Source organism: Melanostigma gelatinosum, assembly GCF_949748355.1.
Source record: "Melanostigma gelatinosum genome assembly, chromosome: 4".
Classification (NCBI taxonomy): domain Eukaryota; kingdom Metazoa; phylum Chordata; class Actinopteri; order Perciformes; family Zoarcidae; genus Melanostigma; species Melanostigma gelatinosum.
In genome coordinates, this window is record NC_136637.1 from 28530482 (window position 1) to 28553304 (window position 22823).

The 22823-nt window shown below is 46.1% G+C and overlaps 1 protein-coding gene across 4 annotated transcripts in view; it reads left to right on the top strand.

The window, feature by feature from the left end:
• The window catches only part of usp24 (ubiquitin specific peptidase 24), a 37260-nt gene that overhangs the window by 4067 nt on the left and 10370 nt on the right, over nt 1-22823 (top strand). The window contains exons 2-48 of one of the 4 annotated variants that reach the window (XM_079266727.1): nt 17-185; nt 442-509; nt 609-752; nt 1661-1786; nt 2094-2129; nt 2235-2300; nt 3851-3916; nt 4113-4187; nt 4827-4985; nt 5074-5188; nt 5348-5451; nt 5561-5668; nt 5758-5853; nt 6386-6547; nt 8936-9043; nt 9139-9288; nt 9799-9930; nt 12280-12391; nt 12479-12555; nt 12639-12779; nt 13475-13528; nt 13608-13741; nt 13871-13937; nt 14290-14400; nt 14512-14610; nt 14800-14973; nt 15057-15142; nt 15788-15896; nt 16072-16218; nt 16403-16500; nt 17130-17225; nt 17306-17525; nt 17613-17775; nt 18387-18548; nt 18685-18755; nt 19127-19287; nt 19362-19423; nt 19529-19720; nt 20076-20190; nt 20303-20447; nt 20565-20684; nt 20779-20904; nt 21741-21839; nt 21940-22025; nt 22119-22260; nt 22338-22457; nt 22577-22791. In XM_079266727.1, the coding sequence (XP_079122853.1) occupies nt 17-185; nt 442-509; nt 609-752; nt 1661-1786; nt 2094-2129; nt 2235-2300; nt 3851-3916; nt 4113-4187; nt 4827-4985; nt 5074-5188; nt 5348-5451; nt 5561-5668; nt 5758-5853; nt 6386-6547; nt 8936-9043; nt 9139-9288; nt 9799-9930; nt 12280-12391; nt 12479-12555; nt 12639-12779; nt 13475-13528; nt 13608-13741; nt 13871-13937; nt 14290-14400; nt 14512-14610; nt 14800-14973; nt 15057-15142; nt 15788-15896; nt 16072-16218; nt 16403-16500; nt 17130-17225; nt 17306-17525; nt 17613-17775; nt 18387-18548; nt 18685-18755; nt 19127-19287; nt 19362-19423; nt 19529-19720; nt 20076-20190; nt 20303-20447; nt 20565-20684; nt 20779-20904; nt 21741-21839; nt 21940-22025; nt 22119-22260; nt 22338-22457; nt 22577-22791 (5588 nt within the window). The remainder of the gene's footprint in view (nt 1-16; nt 186-441; nt 510-608; nt 753-1660; nt 1787-2093; nt 2130-2234; nt 2301-3850; nt 3917-4112; nt 4188-4826; nt 4986-5073; nt 5189-5347; nt 5452-5560; nt 5669-5757; nt 5854-6385; nt 6548-8935; nt 9044-9138; nt 9289-9798; nt 9931-12279; nt 12392-12478; nt 12556-12638; nt 12780-13474; nt 13529-13607; nt 13742-13870; nt 13938-14289; nt 14401-14511; nt 14611-14799; nt 14974-15056; nt 15143-15787; nt 15897-16071; nt 16219-16402; nt 16501-17129; nt 17226-17305; nt 17526-17612; nt 17776-18386; nt 18549-18684; nt 18756-19126; nt 19288-19361; nt 19424-19528; nt 19721-20075; nt 20191-20302; nt 20448-20564; nt 20685-20778; nt 20905-21740; nt 21840-21939; nt 22026-22118; nt 22261-22337; nt 22458-22576; nt 22792-22823) is intronic. The other 3 variants (XM_079266728.1, XM_079266729.1, XM_079266730.1) reach the window with 3 other exon arrangements.

Consider the following 22823-nt stretch of genomic DNA (forward strand, 5'->3'; position numbering starts at 1 on the left):
GCATGTGCGTTTACAGCGGAGCAACGATGAGAATGGGAACTGCTCGGGGGGCAGCATGGAGTTTCCCACCACCAACCTGTACGAGCTGGAGAGTCGAGTGTTCACCGACCACTGGTCCATCCCGTACAAGAGAGAGGAGTCCCTGGGCAAGTGTCTTATCGCCTCCACCTGCCTCGCCCGGCACGGTAAGACCGCGGTTGTGTGGGAGGAAGAATGTATTTTTGGTGGTCTGTGTTGAACCAAAATGCTCGCCATCTGCGTCTTTGTGTGTGTGGGTGGCATGTTTTGTTTGGAACGTTGTGTGTTTTTCACATGTTGTCATTTTGGACACTTGTGTCTCATGGCTTAATCTGTACCTCCTTCGTCACAGCTATTTATTTTTTTGTCCCCATGTTTGAATGTGAGATGAATACGTGAATCCAACTCCTCCCTCTCTGCCAGGTCTTGCTGACGCTGATGAAAACTGTAAGCGGTTCATAGATCGGTGCATGCCGGAGGCCTTTAAAAAGGTGAGCAACAAAGAGATTAAGTGTGTTTCAGTACTTGATTCATCGACGTACATTTTCCTAATCGTCCTCCGTTCTGTCCATCTTGTTCGCCGTCACCAGTTGCTGACCAGCAGTGCCGTGCACAAATGGGGCACCGAGATTCACGAGGGAATCTACAACATGCTGATGCTGCTGGTGGAGCTGGTTGCAGAGAGGGTGAAGCAGGACCCCGTCCCTGTAAACCTGATGGGAGTCCTGACTATGGTCTGTTCTCATAATACTTGTCTTTTTATTACCTTTCTTCTGTCTTTTTGTATTCGTTCTTAAAACTTGTTTTTATTACTTTTAAATAAATACTTTACCCGTGACACAATTCTGGAACAAAAACACACATTTTAATTTAAATGATCAATCAGTTATTACTGTGTGGCAGAAGATCAACCCTGGAATTATCTGACATTACTCACAGGAAGCTGTATGTGAGAGCGCAAATGTCCGACTCGACCGGACCGTAACCACGCCGGACTTTACCAGCTCCCCGTGACAGTCATTGTGATGTCCGATTAAGTCCATGTGGGAATAGAGCCGATCATTTTACCCAGAATTCATGGCGAGCGAGTGAGTGTGTTGATGACTTTTCTATCATGTGGCTGGAGCTAAAAACAGAAGAAGGCAAACATCTGAGGGTGAAGAAGAAGGCTCATGAACACAAAGATGTTAACGAAGAAGTAGAACTGGAGAAAAGTCGTCAGACAAATTCAAGGAAGGGAGAGAGGCTCTCGCCCCTCGCCTAAACCAGAGGGAGTATTTCCAGTTCGTGAGAACGCGTCTGACAGACAGTCTCCTGTTGTGAGCTTCATGTGTGAACCTCTGGACAATGCCCGTAGATTATATGAGAAAACGTTTCATTGTAATCAGTGACTGGCTGATGCTGTGAATCAGCAAATTACTTTAGTTTGTTTCCAAAACCAAGAATGATCTTCTAGTGACCCCATTTAAAAAAAATCGAATCTGCTGCGGTGAGTATTGTAGAGATTCAAAGCCAACCTGTTCATTTGTCAAAGGTATTTTAACAAGAAATGCTCTTCTTTTTTTCATGTGACATTACGTGGTTGAGAAATGAATCGTAAATATGTATTCGTGTTTTGTGTCGTCGTTGTCTTTGTGTCCAGGCCTTCAACCCGGATAACGAGTACCACTTCAAGAACCGGATGAAGGCCTGTCAGAGGAACTGGGCTGAGGTTTTTGGAGAAGAGGCCAACATGTTCGCCGTCTCGCCGAGCAACGCCTATCAGAAGGTAAGGGGCGACTCGTGTGTTCGGGACTCTAAGTGTGATCGGCGTCTGTGTGTCAATTCATCCAGATGCACCAGTAAAGTATGTAAAGCTGTGCTAGTATGAACACACTCACTTCCTTATTAGCCTGTGTTTACTGTTCGTAGTCGGGTCCGGGGGGGGGGGGGACACAAATTATTCATCCTCGCTGTTGTGTAACTGAGCCACTGGGACACACAGCAGCTGTCAGAGAGAGAGAGTGTGTGTGAGACAATAATCTGCAGTGTCACTGCTGAATAAATCCACCAATAAACATACATCTCTCTTCCAGGAGCCTCACGGTTGGCTGGTTGATTTGGTGAATCGAGTGAGTAATGAGCCAGATCTGTCTCCTTTACACTAATGCCATGTTTGTTTTAGTTTGCCCTCATGTGTCTCCTTTCCTCTCTTTTTTTTTTTTGTGTGTGTCAAGTTTGGAGAGTTGGGAGGATTCACCGCCATCCAGGCGAAGCTCAACACGGACAAACTCGAGATTGCTGTAAGAGAAACCGTCCTTCCTTTGATCTTCTTGCCTTTTTTTTAACTGGTCCGACGTGTCGTGAGAGCGATGAGACGGTTCCTACTGGCGGTGGACGGAGAGAAGCGCTGCAGACTGACTTTCAGACAGACTATGCAGGCGAAAGGTCACCGTTGTTCACCCCCACGGCTCTCAGCTGCAGAGTACTGAGAGTCCCCCGTCCCCCCGTCCCCTCACCCTCACTAACACACAAGCACACTCTCTCATCCTCCCGCTCTGTGATGGTTAAACTGCTCTGCTGTGTTGTGTGTTCTGAGGCATCCTTGTACTGATGCTTCCTTCTGGGAACCTAACCGGAACCACAGCAGAGCATAGCCACTAATTCAGTGCACACACACACACACACTCACACACACCCTTGTGTTTCAAGACAGGTCGGGTGGGTTTGCCGACATCACCGGAGACACGCACTTCGTTTTAAAAACGAAAATGGTCTCCATCGTTTTTAGCCTCGTTTCAAAGATAAGCTGCGTAACAGCTGCTGATTAACGAGGTTAGCGACTCCTGTGATCCGTTATCCGTGTTGAAATGAACGACTGGTAGCCGAGGCTGAAGCGATTATTTGCTTCCTGAAAAGGTTCATGTGCACGATTGGCTAATAAAGACGAGTCAGATTTAGGTGCAGCTCTTAAATACGGAGAGTGGGTGCAGGCAGCTCTTCAGTGGCAGAAAGCTCAATACGAGTGTGTAAGCTGCCAGATACTTAACGTACTACAAGCACAGGGAGAGGGAGAATGAAAGTGAAAGGAGGAAAGATAATGGGATGAGTGCTCCCTCCTCCACTGACTCCCAGGGCTGACTCATTCATTTGTCTGCTTGAAGCAGGAAGTCAAGTGGGGGGGGATTCACTGAGTGAATAGAGAGAGGGAGGTGGAGGAGACAGGAGCCCAGAAGCAGAGATGGAAGATAGCCAGGAACATGGGAACCATTCATTACGCTCCTGTGATTTAGCACCGAAGGACAAATGACAGCTGGCCTCTGGTGTTGGAAACTCACCCACACATCTGTTTACGGTCACTCGCATGCACCAGTGAGAACCTTAGACTGTATAAGAAGTGGACGTAGTCGTCATGTCATCGCCTGTTGGTTTGTGGACTGATGTTTCGAAGCTTTGAGTTCGGAAGTGATCATATCTGGACTGTGGAGGAGCGACGTAGAGACCTGTCAATCACAGTAGCCCCGCCCTAAAGCATCCCCTGCTTTATGTTCTGTTTGACTCTAAATGAACATCATGCTGTATTGAAGAAGACTTGAAACTAGAGATTGAGACCATAAACAGCATCAGTTTAAACACAGTGTGACTTTTGTTCTGCACACTTAAATCTGAAAGCAGTGGTAGGTTGTTGCTGTTGTGTAGATCTTCTTTAATAAGCCGTCAAAGATACATCCCGGCCTCACAACTAAGACCAATTATGTTAAAAAATGAACACTTATTTGTCAGACTGCTGGTATTTATGAGTTGATTTCATCAGTCTGTTTGTATCTGAGTCTCTTCCGCTCTGCCTCCGCAGTGCGTGTCGGCTCTGGTTCAGCCTCTTGGAGTCGGTGCAGAGTATCTGAACTCCAGCCTCGTCCAGGTGAGCCATCTCATACGCACTTGTTGGTAGTATACTGACCCTAAACTGCTACTGTGTATTACCTCTAATTCTCCTTATATATTGTAATTCACATCTTTCTAGTATGTTTTGTTTTTCAAGTATTCCGTGTTTATTTGCTGTATCTTCTTACTGTTTTGCTGCAGTGGCCGTTAAAGTCTCATATTGTTTTTCCCAGCCCATGCTCGATCCAGTTATCCATAAGATGATCACGTACGTGCAGAACCTGGAGGAAAAGGACCTTAAAGACAAGGTAGCATTTCATATTCGTCACCCTCACTTCACTGGAATTCATGGAGAGAAAACGCAACAACACTTGTGTTCAATTCGGCTTGTTTGTGCATTTGTGTTGGGAAGCCAGTGAGGGGTTGTGTCCTTGTTGCTGCACTAGCGACGGATGTTCAGCACAAATATGAGATCGGGCAATCGGCATTAAAAAAAAAAATGCTCCAAAATATCTTTTGACACATGTTGTATCAAACAAGAGACAATTGAATAATTAAAAGCACAATGACTTGTTTTTGCTATAAAACAATGTATGTACCGTTCGGTACGTTTCTGGGCATCAACCGTCATAAATATGTAGCAACAAGGCGCCAGATCGTCAGCAGGCATCCAAGAGGAAACTACAAAAATGGCGGCAAAATACGTGATTATAGCGAGGCGGAGCGCTACGCTGACGTTCCAAGTGTGAGTGGCAAACGTGGTAGCCATCGTTGAGCCTGTGAGGAGGGGCCACATTTGAATGTTGTCTTTACAACGATCGACTAATCCTACTCGCTGTGCCTTTTAACTCGCAGACACAGGATCAGACGTATACACTTCTTTATTTTACTGCGTGGATTGTGCCTTTAACCGAGATGCCGCTCCTCATTTTGTCGGCCCGCCGTAGCGTCTGGTGAGCATCCCGGACCTTCTGTCGGCCATCAAGCTGCTGTGTATGAGGTTCCAGAGGGAGCTGGTCACTGTGGTGGACGACCTGAGGCTGGACACACTGCTGCGCATGCTCAAAACCCCCCACTTCTCCACCAAGATGAACTCCCTCAAAGAGGTCAGCCCTTTGGAATCTAAACTACACGAGAGTTCTTTTTTTGGTGTGATTTTAATGAGTTTTAATGAGTTTTTGTCTCTTCTCTCAGGTGACAAAGTTGATAGAGGAGAGCACAGTGTCAAAGACGGTGAAAAATGCCATTGACACAGATAAGCTTTTGGACTGGCTGGTGGAGAACTCGGTCCTATCAATAGCACTGGAGGGTAAGAGAACCCATCACTTCCACACAAACTGATCTAAATGTTTGTCACAAAGTGCTTTGAAAAACAATTTAATTTGTAACCATAAATGCATCTTAAAAAGGTTTGTGGGCTTTGGTTTGACGGTGTTCACAGTGCTCATTAGATATTTGTATGTCTCAGGTAACATCGATCAAGCTCAGTACTGTGAGAGAATTAAGGGAATCATTGAGTTGCTGGGGAGTAAACTGTCGATGGACGAACTCTCCAAGATCTGGAAAATACAGGTCAGCACCAGTGCACACATCAAAAAACACTTTTTTGTTTGACAAATGTTGAAAAGGTTTAATTTTCCTGCTTTTGATGAATCTATTGGTTCTTTTGTGATCGTTTCAGGCCGGCCAGTCATCAACTGTGATAGAAAACATTCATACAATCATCGCTGCTGCTGCTGTGAAGTTCAGCTTTGATCAACTCACCCACCTCTTCGTCCTCATACAGAAGGTCAGTGCTGTGTTGGCTCAATGAAAAGTGTTTTTTACGTCTTTGAATAGAGGAAATGGTCATCTTTTCCTTTTTTGCATGTTGTTCAGAGCTGGGAGGTCGAGAGTGACCGCGTGAGGCAGAAGCTGCTCAGTCTGATCGGGAGGATCGGCAGAGAGGCTCGCTCTGAAACTACAACAGGAAAGGTATGCTGGCTTATCCACGGATGGATTACTGAACGAGCCAACTGGGCAGAGGCCCATGGGTGAGAAGTGTGAGGGGCCCCAAAGCCAACCCACAGACTGTCATTTAAAGAGACATATTTCAACCTGGAACACGAAACGACTAAAATCAGACACAAAAAGACTGCAAAACAACTACAAAGAGACACAAAACGACGACAAAGACTCTCAAAACAACTACAAAGAGACTTACGACAATGCAAAGGGGGAAAACAACCTCAAAATGACCACAAAGAGACACAAGGAACCGCAGAGACACAAAACTACGCAGAGACACAAAATGACCACACAGAGAGACACTTAACAACCACAAGGAGACACAGAGGAAGAGTAGGAGAGGTTTGTGGGACCTTGTGCAGGTCTGTGTACGAGGGGCTGGTTGTCTCATAACCCGCTCGTGGGTCTATCTGTCAGCCTGTCGAGGCTCAGGACACGGAGAAGTAAATAGACGGCTTTATTGTTCAGGTGAAGTCTGACGCACGTTGTGTCCGTGTAGGTGCTGGAGGTGCTGTGGGAGTTGGCTCACCTCCCCAGCCTGCCCACCAGTCTGGTTCAGCAGGCGTTGGAGGAGCACCTGGGGATCCTGAGCGACGCCTACGCCGTCAAGGAGACCGTGAAACGCGGTTACATCATTAAATGTATCGAGGACATTAAGAAGGTGAGACAGGCGTGCTGCAGTTGCGGACGCGGGGGCGAGTGTTTATTGTGCTTGATGGTGTTCCGGGGTCATTCGAGGATCAGCTCTTAAGAGTAAATATATTTGTTTATTTTGTGTTTACATTTAGGAAAACACTGTTCCTTATTGTGCCGCTCAATCTGTTTAAATGAAGCTGTGGAGGACCATTTATGACAGTAAAAGAAAAAAAAAGATGAAAACTTAGACTTGTGATTGTAAAAAAGATCCTTTAAGTCATTGTAATGACTTAGTATCTCAGAATAATTCATTTATATCTGAAAAGAATGAGAAACCTCCTCAAAATAATGACTTAGTATTGTAACAAAATGAGTTGGTATCTCAGAACAATGAGAAACTACCATAAGTCATTATTTCGAGATATGAAAGTCATTATTTTGAGAACGTTTCTCTTCATAATGACTGACGGGTTCTTTTTATAAATATTATCACATTGGTGTAAATGGTCTTCCAGAGCAAACATTGGGCCACCGCATTTGTCTGCCTGCTGTGACAGTTAGCGTGTCCTCGTCAGTGAAGCATGTTACCCTTCAGCCGCAGTTTGTTTACATGTGTTTCCTCTTAGTTTGCCTCCGTCTAGCGTTGACGGAGCTGCAGTGGATTGTGGAGATGAAGCATCTCACTAACTGTCTTTCACAAGTTCATTATTCATTTCAAAGCTTTTTTAAAAAGGACTAATTTCCTCTTTTCCCTCTGATCGTACAGAGACCGATGTCACAAAATCTCTCCCTTTTTACTCACCCTCTGATCTTCCTGTTGCAGAGCTTTGACTCAGTGTTTACGAGAGTCAAAGGAGCTTATACACCTTCTGTGTGCTAACCAACTCATTTTCCACAATAATGATAATAATTATTCATGTTTACATAAAGATGGGATTTGTAAAATCATGTTGACCGATTCAAGAAACGACACGTATTCTGATTAAACTCCTCAGTTCTTTAAAGGATATTTATTGATTTAGCATTATTAAGCAGCATATCATCTTTTCCTCTTGTGGGCACCCGTAAATGACAATCTAGTAAAACAGTTATAATAATGTAAAATATGTCTTCAGAGGAGATGGTGTAATCGTCGCCAAATACTGCTCATTATTAAACACTTGAAAAATATCCTTTTACGTGATGCTAACTACATGATAGTGTGTTATAAACCATTTATTTAAATGTTAATTCATTGCTTATTGATGATAAATGGGGTGGCTTGAAGCGTTACAAAGTCGTCTTGATTGATTTATTATTAAGGATAGAAATGAGTGAAAGCCGTTGGAGGGAATGTGTGTTTTATATTTACAGACAGGAAAAGAAGTGAACTGTGTTCAGAGTCAAACTGCCCCTCAAATGAAATGTGTGTTTCTAGACTCACGCTCAGGAGGACTGTAAAGGCAGCGACACTCAAAGCTCATTTCTTGCTGGCACTTGGGGCAAGAAGAAAGCTAACTCTGTGCTGAAAGTAAGAGAACAAGCCTGTATCATTTATACTTCCAATGAACAATCTGTGTCCAATTTCACCAACCAATCGTGGAGGAAGGCGCTTGACCACAAAGGGGTTTCACTGCTCACCGGTTGATAATTTCACACTTGATTGTAACGAGAGGTAGTTAAACCAGGTGTGTGTGTTAATCTTCTGCTTGCTTCGCTGAGAGGGCTTCGTTGGCACTGACTAATGGGTTACACAGCGGTTACACAGCGGTGTTGATCGGGTCCTGGGGGAGAGCTGGCGGCATTAAATGAGTGATTTTAGCTGCTGGATGAATGGTCAGCTTTGGTGGAAGTGCAAACACATTTACTCATGCAGAGAGGAACCTAATCAGAGCCTCGGATTTATAAAAGGACATGTTTGATATTTGATTTGGAGGACAAACTTAATCTTCAGCATATTTTAACAGGATAGTTTAGAGCATAGAGGGTTATAACTACTTCAGCTCCCCTTTAGAAAAGGCTGTTTGACGGCAAGTTTAAGGATGAACATGTTCTTAAAATGGCGTACACTTGATATTGATTTTTTGGCGGGGTCTAAAATATGTCTTGCTGCCCCCGTCCACCGCAGTACATTACTTTGCTGCTTCTCCAAACATCTACTGTAGTGAAACACAGACTATGGAGACGATCCTCATGCAAAAGCATTTAAAAACACCTGACCTCTCTTTTCAACAGTCAAAGTCTTGATCCAATGTTTTACATCCCAGGCTCTGCTTGTTCTTTCTCATGTTTACACAACTGCAAAAATGAGTGGGTCTGTGATGACAAAGCAATCTAATTACAAAATCTGATGAGCACGCGTTTGTGTGCTCATTCTGCTTTAATGGATGTCATTATCGTGTGTGTGTGTGTGTGTGTGTGTGTGTGTCAACAGGCTTCTCAGCAGAGCAGTCCTCAGGCGGTCTGGGTTGTTCCTGCTCTCCGTCAGCTGCACGAGATCACTCGTTCTTTCATCAAGCAGACCTATCAGAAACAAGACAAGGTAACACAGACGCACGAGCTAGTGCATCAGCAAAATCCATGATACGGTCGGTGCCATGTTGCCATGATAACTTCTACCTTCCTCTAACCCCACAGAGCATCATCCAGGACTTGAAGAAGAACTTTGAGATCGTGAAACTGATCACGGGATCCCTCGTGTGCTGCCATCGACTGGCTGTGGCCGCTGCAGGGAATAACGGCCTCTCGGGCTCCACTCTGGTGGACGGGCGATACACCTACCAGGAGGTTTGTCCACGTCCCCAAATGTCTCTCATCAGCTCATCTTAGTTAAGGGACAATGTGGACTTCTAGAAGTGTGTTTGTACGAGGTTCTCCTCCACAGTCAGGGTTCTACTACAGTCGATGAGTTCATAGAAACAGACAGGTGAACCAGCACGGGAGCAGAGTGATGTTCTGCTGTGGACGTGAAAGAATGTCTATCGGTTTAAGTGAACGCTATATTTAGAATGTTTTAATGCTTCGAAACATCCGAAATATCCCTGAAAATTGAATTACAGGAGTCAGGACTATATTTTAGTTTTATAATTATATTTCCCGTGTAATTTTCTAATCATCCTTACTTATATGGAACTATATTGCAAATGATTTATAATACAATTCATGATGTGACATTGATTATGAGTAATGTCGTCTGAGCTGGAATGTTTTCAGAGGAAGTAATCAAGCTTGAGCAGCTCAGCGTATGACTGTGTGTGTGAGGGTGATGATGACGTGTGTGTTTCTCCATCTCTTCAGTATCTGGACAGCCACCTGCGCTTCCTGGCCTTCTTCCTGCAGGAGGCCAGCCTCTACCTGGTCTGGAACAGGGCCAAGGAGCTCTGGGAGTGTCTGGTGTCGGGGCCGGACGTCTGTGAGCTCGACCGTGAGGTATGAAGACAGTTATGCAAATCGATGCTCGTCCTTGTTTGCAAACACTTTTTTCTCTGGATGACAAAGGCACTGCAAACATGAGCTGTTCACTCCACTCTCTTTTTGATTTTAGAGCAGTGTTTAAGGCAGGTACACGAACATGCGTACAGGTACATGAACATGCGATCAGGTACACGAACATGCGATCAGCTACATGAACATGCGATCAGGTACATGAACATGCGATCAGGTACATGAACATGCGATCAGGTACATGAACATGCGATCAGCTACATGAACATGCGATCAGGTACATGAACATGCGATCAGGTACATGAACATGCGATCAGGTACATGAACATGCGATCAGGTACATGAACATGCGATCAGGTACATGAACATGCGATCAGGTACATGAACATGCGATCAGGTACATGAACATGCGATCAGGTACATGAACATGCGATCAGGTACATGAACATGCGATCAGGTACATGAACATGCGATCAGGTACATGAACATGCGATCAGGTACATGAACATGCGATCAGGTACATGAACATGCGCACAGGTACATGAACATGCGATCAGGTACATGAACATGCGATCAGGTACATGAACATGCGATCAGGTACATGAACATGCGATCAGGTACATGAACATGCGATCAGGTACATGAACATGCGATCAGGTACATGAACATGCGCACAGGTACACGAACATGCGTACAGGTACATGAACATGCGATCAGGTACATGAACATGCGCACAGGTACACGAACATGCGTACAGGTACATGAACATGCGATCAGGTACACGAACATGCGTACAGGTACACGAACATGCGTACAGGTACACGAACATGCGTACAGGTACACGAACATGCGTACAGGTACACGAACACATGTTCAGGTACACCAACATGCGTACAGGTACACCAACATGCGTACACCAACATGCGTACAGGTACAGGAACATAGGTACAGGTACATGAACATGCATACAGGTACACCAACATGCGTACAGGTACACCGACATGCGTACAGGTACACGAACATGCGATCAGGTACACGAACATGCGATCAGGTACATGAACATGCGCACAGGTACATGAACATGCGATCAGGTACATGAACATGCGTACAGGTACACGAACATGCGTACAGGTACACGAACATGCGTACAGGTACACGAACATGCGTACAGGTACACGAACATGCGTACAGGTACACGAACATGCGTACAGGTACACGAACACATGTTCAGGTACACCAACATGCGTACAGGTACACCAACATGCGTACACCAACATGCGTACAGGTACAGGAACATAGGTACAGGTACATGAACATGCATACAGGTACACCAACATGCGTACAGGTACACCGACATGCGTACAGGTACACCAACATGCGTACACCAACATGCGTACAGGTACAGGAACATAGGTACAGGTACATGAACATGCGTACAGGTACACCAACATGCGTACAGGTACACCAACATGCGTACAGGTACACGAACACATGTTCAGGTACACCAACATGCGTACAGGTACACGAACACATGTTCAGGTACACCAACATGCGTACAGGTACACCAACATGCGTACACCAACATGCGTACAGGTACAGGAACATAGGTACAGGTACATGAACATGCATACAGGTACACCAACATGCGTACAGGTACACCGACATGCGTACAGGTACACCAACATGCGTACACCAACATGCGTACAGGTACAGGAACATAGGTACAGGTACATGAACATGCGTACAGGTACACCAACATGCGTACAGGTACACCGACATGCGTACAGGTACACCAACATGCGTACAGGTACACCAACATGCGTACAGGTACACGAACACATGTTCAGGTACACCAACATGCGTACAGGTACACCAACATGCGTACAGGTACAGGAACATAGGTACAGGTACATGAACATGCGTACAGGTACACCGACATGCGTACAGGTACACCGACATGCGTACAGGTACAGGAACATAGGTACAGGTACACCAACATGCGTACAGGTACACCAACATGCGTACAGGTACACGAACACATGTTCAGGTACACCAACATGCGTACAGGTACACCAACATGCGTACAGGTACAGGAACATAGGTACAGGTACATGAACATGCGTACAGGTACACCAACATGCGTACAGGTACACCGACATGCGTACAGGTACACGAACATGCGTACAGGTACACGAACATGCGTACAGGTACACCAACCTTTTTAACCAAAGGGAAATAGATGACTTTCAGATTTCCCTCTGAGAGACTCGGTCCAGTAAACATGGTGTGTGTTTCCGTGTGTGTGTTTCCATGTGTGTGTTTCCATGTGTGCAGTCGTGTTTCGAGTGGTTCACTAAAGGACAACACGACCTCGAGAGTGACGTTCAGCAGCAGCTCTTCAAGGAGAAGATCCTGAAACTGGAGCCCTACGAGATCACCATGAACGGTGAGGGGCGCTTCAGAGAGATGCACCGTCAACAGCGTTGCAGCCCGTCGTGTTTGTGATGCAACATGTTTTTATGCGTTTCCCCAGGTTTCAATCTGTTTAAGACCTTCTTCGAGAACGTTAATCTGTGCGACCATCGCCTCAAACGCCAGGGAACTCAGCTGGTCAGTCCTCGCTCGCACCTTTATAAAAGTAAAACACACCTTGATTACATTTGTATTTAATGTGCGACGTGTCCTGATTTCAGTGTGTGGAGCGCCTCGACCTGGCTGGGATGGATTTTATCTGGCGCATCGCCATGGAAACCCCTGATGAAGAGATAGCCAACGAGGCTATCCAGCTCATTATCACATACAGCTACACTAACCTCAATCCCAAGATGAAGAAGGTCAGTGTGTGTGTGCACATTTCCCTGTGGCTCACTCTTCTAGCAGTCAGTGCTTGACTTCAGTAGATGGAGTTTGGAGAAACGGAGCAGCACGGGAGCAAAGCAATGTACCGCTGTGGACGTATTTTAAGAACTTGAAAAAGATAAATCAGTTTGTGTGAACACTATATATAAGGTTGGAGTTAGACAACGGGGAACTGAAGCCGTTATCTTTGCTCTCTTCAAAGTCTGACTGCTTTGATAAAAACAGTAACTTTACCTCTCGCAGAGCTTCTGCCTCTGTCGGTCTATTTGTTTGTTATTGTGTGACTTTGGTGTTAAAGAGTTTGTAATCACCAAAGTCTCACAAACTGACCGATGGAGGCAGCAACTCCCGTGTTGTGTAAAATCACTGTTTTAGTGAATGGAGTCTGGTGAACGTAGACGACAGTTCCCCGTCGGACGGAGAGGGGAAGCGGTGAAAATATCCTAAACATAGTGAACACTCATGTGACCTAAATCTGAACGCTGTCCCTTTAAGATGCTGCCGGCTTGTTTTAAATATGAATAAAGTGATTCATAGGAGTATTGTCTGGAAAGTAGTTAAGTTAACAAGAAAAGAACAAATACTGAATATGATTGAGTTATTCCAGAGTGAATCTTTGAATCTTGGAACCACGCATTAAATGATTGATTAAATGATGACCTCCTTACAGGATTCTGTGTCTTTGCACAAGAAGTTCATCGCTGATTGTTACAAGCGACTGGAGGTAAGAAGAGGAGCGGAATGTGTTTGCTCGTAGGAGAGATTTGTACCCGAACACTCATTTGTGTCTCCGCTGCTCTCAGGCAGCCAGCTCGGCCCTCGGGGGTCCTACTTTGACCCACGCTGTTACGAGGGCCACCAAGATGCTGACTGCCACCGCCATGCCGACCGTGGCCACATCTGTACAGTCACCATCCAGGTACAGAGGGGGGTTTGGGTAAGAACATACCGTAGTTAGTAAACACGTTTTCCTCGTCACTAAAAGAAGTACCGGTACTAAAAAACACACACACAAGTAGAAACATGTTGTTTTTCCGTCATGTTGAAACTCTTTGGTCATCTGTAGATCCACCAAGCTGGTGATAATCGAAAGACTGCTGCTACTGGCTGAACGCTACGTCATCACTATAGAGGTAGGTCTTCTTCACTTCACACCTTATTTTGTCTGTGTTACTGCGTATGCCATACATTTAACCATGGGTGTAATAAGTCTAAACATAGACCCTGAAGGCAACTTTATTTATGTAGCACCTTCCAGCAACGAGGCAATTCAAAGCACGTTACACAAAACATCAGAAGACAGAAATATATCTTAATAAAAGGACTTTTAACTACAATTTAAAAACAGCCATTAACACCCAAGACAATATAGAATACAAGCAAGCTCAAATAGAATAAGACGGAGAAAGCCTTGAAAGAACGGTCGATTATTTTGTGGGTTTTATTTTTGCATTTTTTTTTTTATATATATTTCTTTCTGTGTAGGATTTGTACTCTGTTCCTCGCACTATTCTACCTCACGGGGCCTCGTACAACGGACACCCCGTCACTCTTCACATCACCTACGAGTCAACCAAAGACACTTTCACCTTAGAGGTAAGACTTTTACGAGTGCACCTGTGATAAACCCTTCATCACGTGGAGTAACATCTACAGAGGAAATAACCTGTGTGTGTGTGTGTGTGTGTGTGCGTGTGCGTCCTGCAGACCCACAGTAATGAGACAATAGGAAGTATCCGGTGGAAGATATCGGAGCACTTGAGCTGTCCGGTGGATAATGTCCAGATCTTTGCCAATGACAGTGTGGTAAGTGTTGATTACTCTAAGTGACGGGGACTCTTGTTGCTCTTTTGTTTTGAAACAATAAGATTGTACCCGTTACTCCCTCATCAAAGTATTTTACTCCTCTGTTAATCATGTGTTACAAACTACAAATCGATGCACAGAAGCGCAGCCTCACTCCGCCCCCCCTCTGCTCCCTCCACCATGTTTCAGATGACCATGAACCGGGACCAGAAGCTGCTCTCCCAGCTCGGCTTCAGCGACGAGCAGACCCTGACCGTGAAGAGCTCGGGCACCGGCACTCCCTCCGGCAGCTCCGAGTCCTCGGCCTCGGCCTCCAGCAGTTCCAGCTCCGCCGTCTTCAACTCTGCCTACGCCTTGGAGCAGGTAGCAGCGCCGACATGACTGTGCACTGGAAGATAACTGGACATACTGAAGCTCACGCTGCGTCTGTGTTCGTCTGTCTCCAGGAGAAGTCTCTGCCCGGTGTGGTGATGGCTTTGGTGTGTAACGTGTTTGAGATGCTTTACCAGCTGGCTAACCTCGATGAAACCCGGTAAGATGGAACGGCTCTAAGTTAAATCAAAATGAGCGAGTAAATATGCAGGTTTTTTTAAACGCGACTGCGTCACGCTGGACGTTGAACACGACGGACAGCAGGGAAAAGGTTTTGGTGGTTACTTGTTCTTCAGATATTTTATTATTCAGTCTCTCAAACCAGAGTTGTTGGTGATTGGAACAGTTGGAAGACTAACGGAGGGTTCTGATGAGTTTGATTTAGTTTCTGTCGAGTTTGATGGAAGTGTGTTTCGATGATCATTGAGGTGAAATGAATGTTGTCTGATTGGAGTCTGGTGGCTTTGAGGAGAGCATATTAATTGTATGTTTTGCACGTCTTAATTATAATAATTGTCCAAATCCCTGTTGAATTTGTTTATTATGTATTCACTTACGGGCGCCACATACACATTAGCGTATCCGGCTCTCATGTTTCTATCCCTGCCTTTCGGAGTTGGAGCAGATAAATAATGTGACCACTGCAGAGAAATTTGTCGTTTGTAACCTTTCCCACTAAAAACAATAGCCAGATATTCGCGGGTGTTGGTGGGTTTCCTGTCTAGTGGGAAAGGGGCTTTACATACACCTTGTTAACAACAACAAAGAAAGGACTTCATATCCTCATTCAGGATGTTGTTTCCAGGATCACCCTCCGCGTGAGGAAGCTGCTGCTGCTGATTCCAACAGATCCAGAAGTGCAGGACGCTCTCGACAACTTTGTTCCCAAAGAATCCAGCGTCTGGAGCCACCAGGTACGTCAGAGCAGTCAGCGACGCGTTCAGGTCACGTGGGAACTTCCGTGCCTGAACGTTAAAGCTCTCCATTCTCTAGCTTATTGTGTTGTAATAAGTCTTAACTTCGTCCTGTGGTTCACACATTCTCTCTCATCTGTCTCCATTGTTTTTCTAAACCCTCTCTGTTCCACAGAAGACACTGTTCCAGGGTACAGGCTCTCGTTCTCCGTCTATGTCCTCCAAGCAGCAGCACCAGCCCAGTGCGGCCTCCATCTTGGAGTCCCTCTTCAGGTCCTCGGCCCCGGGCATGTCCACCTTCAGAGTGCTGTACAACCTGGAGGTGTGTGTGTGTGTGCGTGTGTGTGTGCGCGTGTGTGTGCGCGCATGTGTGTGTGTGTGTGCGCGCATGTGTGTGTGTGTGCGTGTGCGTGTGCGCGTGCGCGTGCGTGCGCGCGCGGGATCTAGATCCAATCTTTAAAGGTAGATTGGAACTTCTGTATCATATCTTCTTCTCTGTGTGTCAGGTGTTGAGTTCAAAGCTCATGCCCACGTCGGACGATGAGATGGCGAAAACCAGCAGCAAGTCCTTCTGTGAGAACTTCCTTAAAGCAGGAGGCCTCAGGTAACAGAGAACAGCACACCTGTTAGAGAAAAGTCACTGTGTGGTGCTTGCTTTGCTTTTGTACTTTTAGTTCTGACAGTAGTCGGGCTGCACTGAATAGTTTGAAACTTCAAAGCTTCATTCGTAACGTTGACATTTAAATCTATTCCTTCTGTTTAAACCCGACATTTCACACGTGCAGATAAAGATCAGGCGACCCTAACATCATGCTGGTGGTGTAAAGACAGTGTTTTCTTCTGTGTGGCAGCGCGTATGTAGATAAAGCGCTACAGTCAGCATCTTTTTTTCCAGACCGCTTTGTGCGGCCTCTCCGAGTTCTTCTAGTTGATAGATGTTTGATCTGATGACATAATCTACTTTAATCTATATTTGTTGGCGTTAAGCCTTTCAAAGAACATCTTCACTGCTGTCAAAAAACTCCACACGCTCCTGTATTAACGTGTTGATCGAGCAGCAATCTAACAGCACCATGAATTACATTTACGTGACCACACAACTACAATGACGTCATAAATAGTGTGATGGACATTCAAAGCTTCGTTTGAAAACCTCAATAGAAGCTTTGAATGTAAAAATACAAACAAACATTCAACACAGCACTCAACAGTCTCTCTGTGTTTCCTCTGCAGTCTGGTGGTGAACGTCATGCAGAGAGATTCCATCCCACCAGAGGTGGACTACGAGACCAGACAAGGAGTCTACTCAATCTGCCTTCAGTTGGCCAGGTGCAGAATGACACACACACACACACACACACACACACGGGTTGATATTAGACTTCATACTCAATTGTTGGTGTTTGCAGGTTTCTTCTGGTTGGCCAGAGCATGCCTTCAGCGCTGGACGATGACGTCATCAGGGACGAGGCGCTGTCGTCTCGTCCGTTTCGTAACGCTGGACGAGCCGGACGACAGCTGTCTCTCTGTGGAACTCCAGAGAAGTCGTCCTACAGGCAGATGTCTCTGTCTGAGCGCTCCTCCATCAGAGTCGAGGAGATCGTCCCGGCTGCCCGCGTAGCTATTCAGGTAAAACACACGCGCGACCGTGACGAAACCCACCGTCCATTCAGCACCCAGATTGATCCTTTAAACGTACAACCTCCTCTTTTCCAGACCATGGAGGTGGGTGACTTTACGTCCACTGTGGCCTGTTTCATGCGTCTGACCTGGGCAGCTGCAGCAGGCCGGTTGGATCTGGTTGGCAGCCCGCAGCCAATCAGAGAGACCCACAGCTCCCTTCTGCCTCAGGGGGTCCGCACCAGAGTCAGCAGTACAGGTGACACAGGAAGCACACTTTCCATGTTAATGTGGCAGCGTTCAGAGGTGCTTCAATACCTTGATAATGGCTCCTAATAATATTCAACATTCTCCTATTGACCTTTAGCTGAGAATGAACCACTAGTCTATCAATCAGAGCTCCACAAAACACACAACATTGTCATCTGAAATGTTCAGGATCATATTCAAATTGTAGTTTAGGACGCTTTTGTAAGTTTCTCCAAAAACCCTAGATTCTTATATCTACTATATAGTTATCAAGCCGCCTGGTTGCTTGTAATGTTCTAGGTAATGAAACATTTTTTAATTGAAAGGTTTGGACTTATCGTCCTTATTTGTTTCCTTCCAAGTCGTTGGAGATTAAATGTGCTTTAAGGTCCTTGAGTTTTAAACTAATGTCTGTTTGAACACTGTCCTGGGTGCCAGCTCTTCTGATTCTCAACAAGCTGATCAGTCAGTGTGTGTGTGTGTGGTGATTATGCTGCACAACTTCATTCCTCATCTGCATTTATGTTGCCAACAGCTCATGGTCGAAGCGTTTCCGTTTCCACAAAACAAAAGCTAAAGAAACGAAAGTAAATCAAATGTTGTTTTGTTTTTTGTCTGCAGGGAGTAACTGCAGCTCCAGCAGTGAGGGGGAGACCACGCCAACAGCGTTGCATGCTGGGATATGTGTGAGACAGCAGTGCGTTTCTGTCAAAGATACCATCATCGCCCGGGAGGCTCTGTCGCTGCTGGTCACCTGTCTGCAGCTGCGCTGCCAGCAGCTGTGTAAGACTCACGCAGGAGCAAACACACCACTTATGATGACGACTGCACATTAGGCCTCCGTGTAATGATACTGCAGCTGATACTGCTGCAGACTTCTGCCATGCAATTAAACCCTGTGGGTGGTTTCTCTCCTCAGGTTCTTTTTACAACCTTCCCTCCGTCAACGATTTCATCATTGATGTTCTGCTGGGATCTCCCAGCGGAGAGGTAAACAACGCCCTCCTTTTGTTTAACCCTCTGAACTCCAAAGCAGCTTTTGTTGCATTTTTTGCTGCCGTCACATTTTACTCCCTGCGGCCTCGTTTCTTACTGCATTATGTAAGACCTGCACCTGTGTGGAAACAGAACAATCATGTCTATAAGCAGAGAGAACTCAAACATGTCTTGTGTGCGGTGTAACACAGCTTCTGGCTGTGATAAACGGTGTAGTTTTGGCAATTGATTCAAGAAAACATGCTTTTTTTTCAATCCAGCCAGCGGTTGTATGTGTTCAGAGGGTTTAACATCACAGTAGAAATCCTTCCCCAACATTGCAGTGTGCGTTTACAGCTGCGTCCTCTGTCCCTTCCTCTCTTCAGATCCGCCGGGTGGCTTGTGATCAGCTCTACACTCTGAGCCAGACGGACACGTCGGCCTTCGCCGAAGTCCAGAAGCCCAACTTGTTCCTCATCTCAGTCGTCCTCACTGCCCAGCTGCCGCTGTGGAGTCCTACCTCCATCATGAGAGGGGTCAACCAGAGGTACTTCAGAAAGAGACACACACGTGTCTGAAACTTTAGCAAAGCTCTGGTGTTGATGATGCCTTTCCTCTCAGGTTGCTGTCTCAATGCACCGAGTACTTTGACCTAAGATGTCAGCTTCTGGACGACCTAACCAGTAAGATTCAACACCTAGATATGAAGAATTGTCCCAGATGTAGGAATAGATTGAATACAAAGTAAAATCTCTTTTTCTTGTGTTCTCTCTCTTCGCCTCCTCCAGCGTCGGAGATGGAGGTGTTGAAAGTCAGCTCAGCCGCGATGCTGGAGGACGAGATCTCTTGGCTCGACAACTTCGAGCCCAGTTGGAGCTCTGAGATGGAGACCAGCGAGGCGGACAACATCCTCCTGGCAGGACACCTCCGGCTCATCAAGACGTTGCTCTCACTCTGCGGCAACGAGAAGGAGCATCTCGGTGAGCACGCGAGGGAAACGTATCGCAGCCATTCAACCAGTTCAGGAAGTTACGGGAGATGACGGGGTTGGGAGGGTTGCTTTAAGAGTTTAAATGGACCAATTGTGTAGTCCGAGTGTCACAATGTTAAAGTAACACAACTTAATTACTCTCCCCTGCTTTTGGATACCTCAATCCGATCCAGAGAAGTTTTCTAATGTGTTCGCATTTGCACGTTCTTTATTTCAAAATGTGTTTTAAAATATTAAACCTGCTAATAATCCCCATCGGGAATCTGATTGTGTATTTTATCACCTTCCATGTGTCCTGTTACTCTGTCAAATGTGATGCGAGGATGCTTAACTCTTTTCTCCAGGTGCCTCTCTGATCCAGCAGTTGTTGGACGACTTCCTGTTTCGAGCGTCGCGCATCATCATCAACAGTTCCAACCCGACGCCCTCCCCGGCCCCCAGCCACGACTTCCACCCAAAGTACGACACGTTAGTCCTCTCCCTCCCTCACAGCTAATCTTTCCTACTGTGCATTGGACCATTTCAAACATTGCTACGCCGCCACGTTAACGCCGTGTCGTGGTGTGTTCAGGTGCAGCACAGCCAGCAGCCGGCTGGCGGCCTACGAGGTGCTGGTGATGCTCGCAGACAGCTCTCTGGCCAACCTCCGGCTGATCACCAGAGAGCTCATGTCCATGCACCACCAGTCCGACTCTTCCCTCTGCAAGGAGTTCGATGTAAGACACTCATTGAAATCACATGGTTTCCTCTAATGTTTGTGGGTTGGACGGTAGTTTAAATGTGAATCAAACCGTGTGTGTGTGTGTGTGTGTGTGTGTGTGTGTGTGTCTCAGTACCTTCCCCCCGTAGAGAGCCGGTCCGTCTCAGGTTTCGTTGGGTTGAAGAACGGCGGAGCCACGTGTTACATGAACGCTGTGTTTCAGCAGCTCTACATGCAGCCCGGCCTCCCAGAGGTACGCACCGGTCGTCTTAGTCACCTCCTGCGTTCACAGAGTCGTCCGGTATCAGCGAGTGTGTGTGTGTGTGTGTGTGTGTTTTGGTTTGAAGGCTTTCCTGTCCATCGAGGACGACACGGACCAGCCAGAGGAGAGCGTCTTCTACCAGGTCCAGTCTCTGTTCGGCCACCTGATGGAGAGCAAACTGCAGTACTACATACCTGAGAACTTCTGGAAGGTAACGGACCGCTCGGCGTGCTCCGACGCAACCGTTCAACTTCAACTGTTAATGCACAAGTGTGTTTGTTAAAGTGGCAACTTTTCTCCTCCTCGTGTTTCCAAGTAGTATTGTTGTTGGTTCAAAGACCTCAGAGTCGACTACCAGCGACAACTTTGGTGACTTATTCAGGAAAAAGCTCGATATTTATTAAAATACATTTAATTCAAGTCTTGGCAGCGTCTTCCTCTCTGCAGGCGACAAAACAAAAAGTCCACCGCCTCTATAATGATGCTGTCATTGTCTGCAACATCGAAGAAATCTCTGAGCAGGTTCTTACCGTCAGGTTTCTTCTTGCTGTGAAGATTTATCTTCAGTTAAACTGCGACTTGAGTCAGTTTAGTTTATCACCGAACAATTAAAGGTGAAAGTCTTTCTTCTGACAGAGTAACGTGTGTAAGATCATAAAGTTTTTAAAACGTTATATCAACCGATTGCATTCATGTAAAATGTAACATTTATTTGTGCTGAACTTGCACAAATACACAGAAAAAGGTTTTAGTGTTTCTCAATTCTCAGTGACTTTTAGAATAACACGTTGTTAAGAAACAGAAATGCTGCCTGACGTCAATGATATTGGTCGGCGAGCCGCTTCCTGTTTCTGAGAAACTTGCCAAGTTCAGAAATAAAATGACACTTTTGAAACATTTGTATTTTATGTTAATTTTCAACAAATCCCACAGTAGTACCGTCACACAGCTTTGCCTTGGTGTGTAGGATTACTGGCCACCAGGAGAAGTTATTTTGTGGGAAATACTGGATAATATTTATGTGCACATGTGTTCCGTCTGCTGCAGATCTTCAAGATGTGGAACAAGGAGTTGTACGTAAGAGAGCAGCAGGATGCGTACGAGTTCTTCACCAGTCTGGTGGATCAGCTTGACGAACATCTCAAAGTAAGGACCAATTACAAAGAGAACAAAAAGAGAAAGATAAGTTCTTCTCCAACCTGATTGGTTGTGATGATCTATATTAACGATGAGACTCCTTTCCAAGCAGAAAATGGGCCGAGAACAGATCTTCAAAAACACCTTTCAGGGAATCTTCTCCGACCAGAAGATTTGTAAAGACTGTCCTCACCGGTGAGCGAGAACATTCACGACGCTCGTTTCCATTTTTGAGACTCGTCACAGGTGATGTTTGACCTTTCGTCGTCTTTTTGTCGTCACACACAGGTACGAGCGTGAAGAAACCTTCATGGCGCTGAACCTCGGAGTGACATCTTGCCAAAGCTTAGAGATCTCATTGGACCAGTTTGTGAGGGGAGAGGTGCTGGAGGGCAGCAACGCCTACTACTGTGAGAAGTGCAAGGACAAGGTGTGTAAATGGCTCTGCGCGCTTTCATTCTGCTGCACTGATGTCACGCCTCGCTCATGTGTACGTTCCTTCATCAGAGAACCACCGTGAAGAGGACGTGCATCAAATCCCTGCCCAGCGTCCTCTGCATTCACCTCATGCGCTTCGGCTTCGACTGGGAGAGCGGACGCTCCATCAAATATGACGAACAGATCCGGGTACGCAACGCATTTCTCATCCTACAATCACAAATGTTGAGTCACTACGATACACCGTCTCAAGTCCCAGGAGTCTGATCGGTGTGGACTCTGTTGTTGTTGTTGTCGTTGGTGCACAGTTCCCCTGGGTGTTGAACATGGAGCCCTACACCGTCTCTGGAATGGCCCGTCAGGACTGCAGCGGTGAGGGCGGCGAGGGGCGAGGCGACGGGACCTCGGGAGGATCGCCCAGGAAGAAAGTCACCATCTCCGAGAACTACGAACTGGTGGGAGTCGTCGTGCACAGTGGCCAGGCCCACGCCGGTCACTATTACTCCTTCATTAAAGACAGACGGTAAGAGACGTGCTTTGGGATTGTTCAACCAC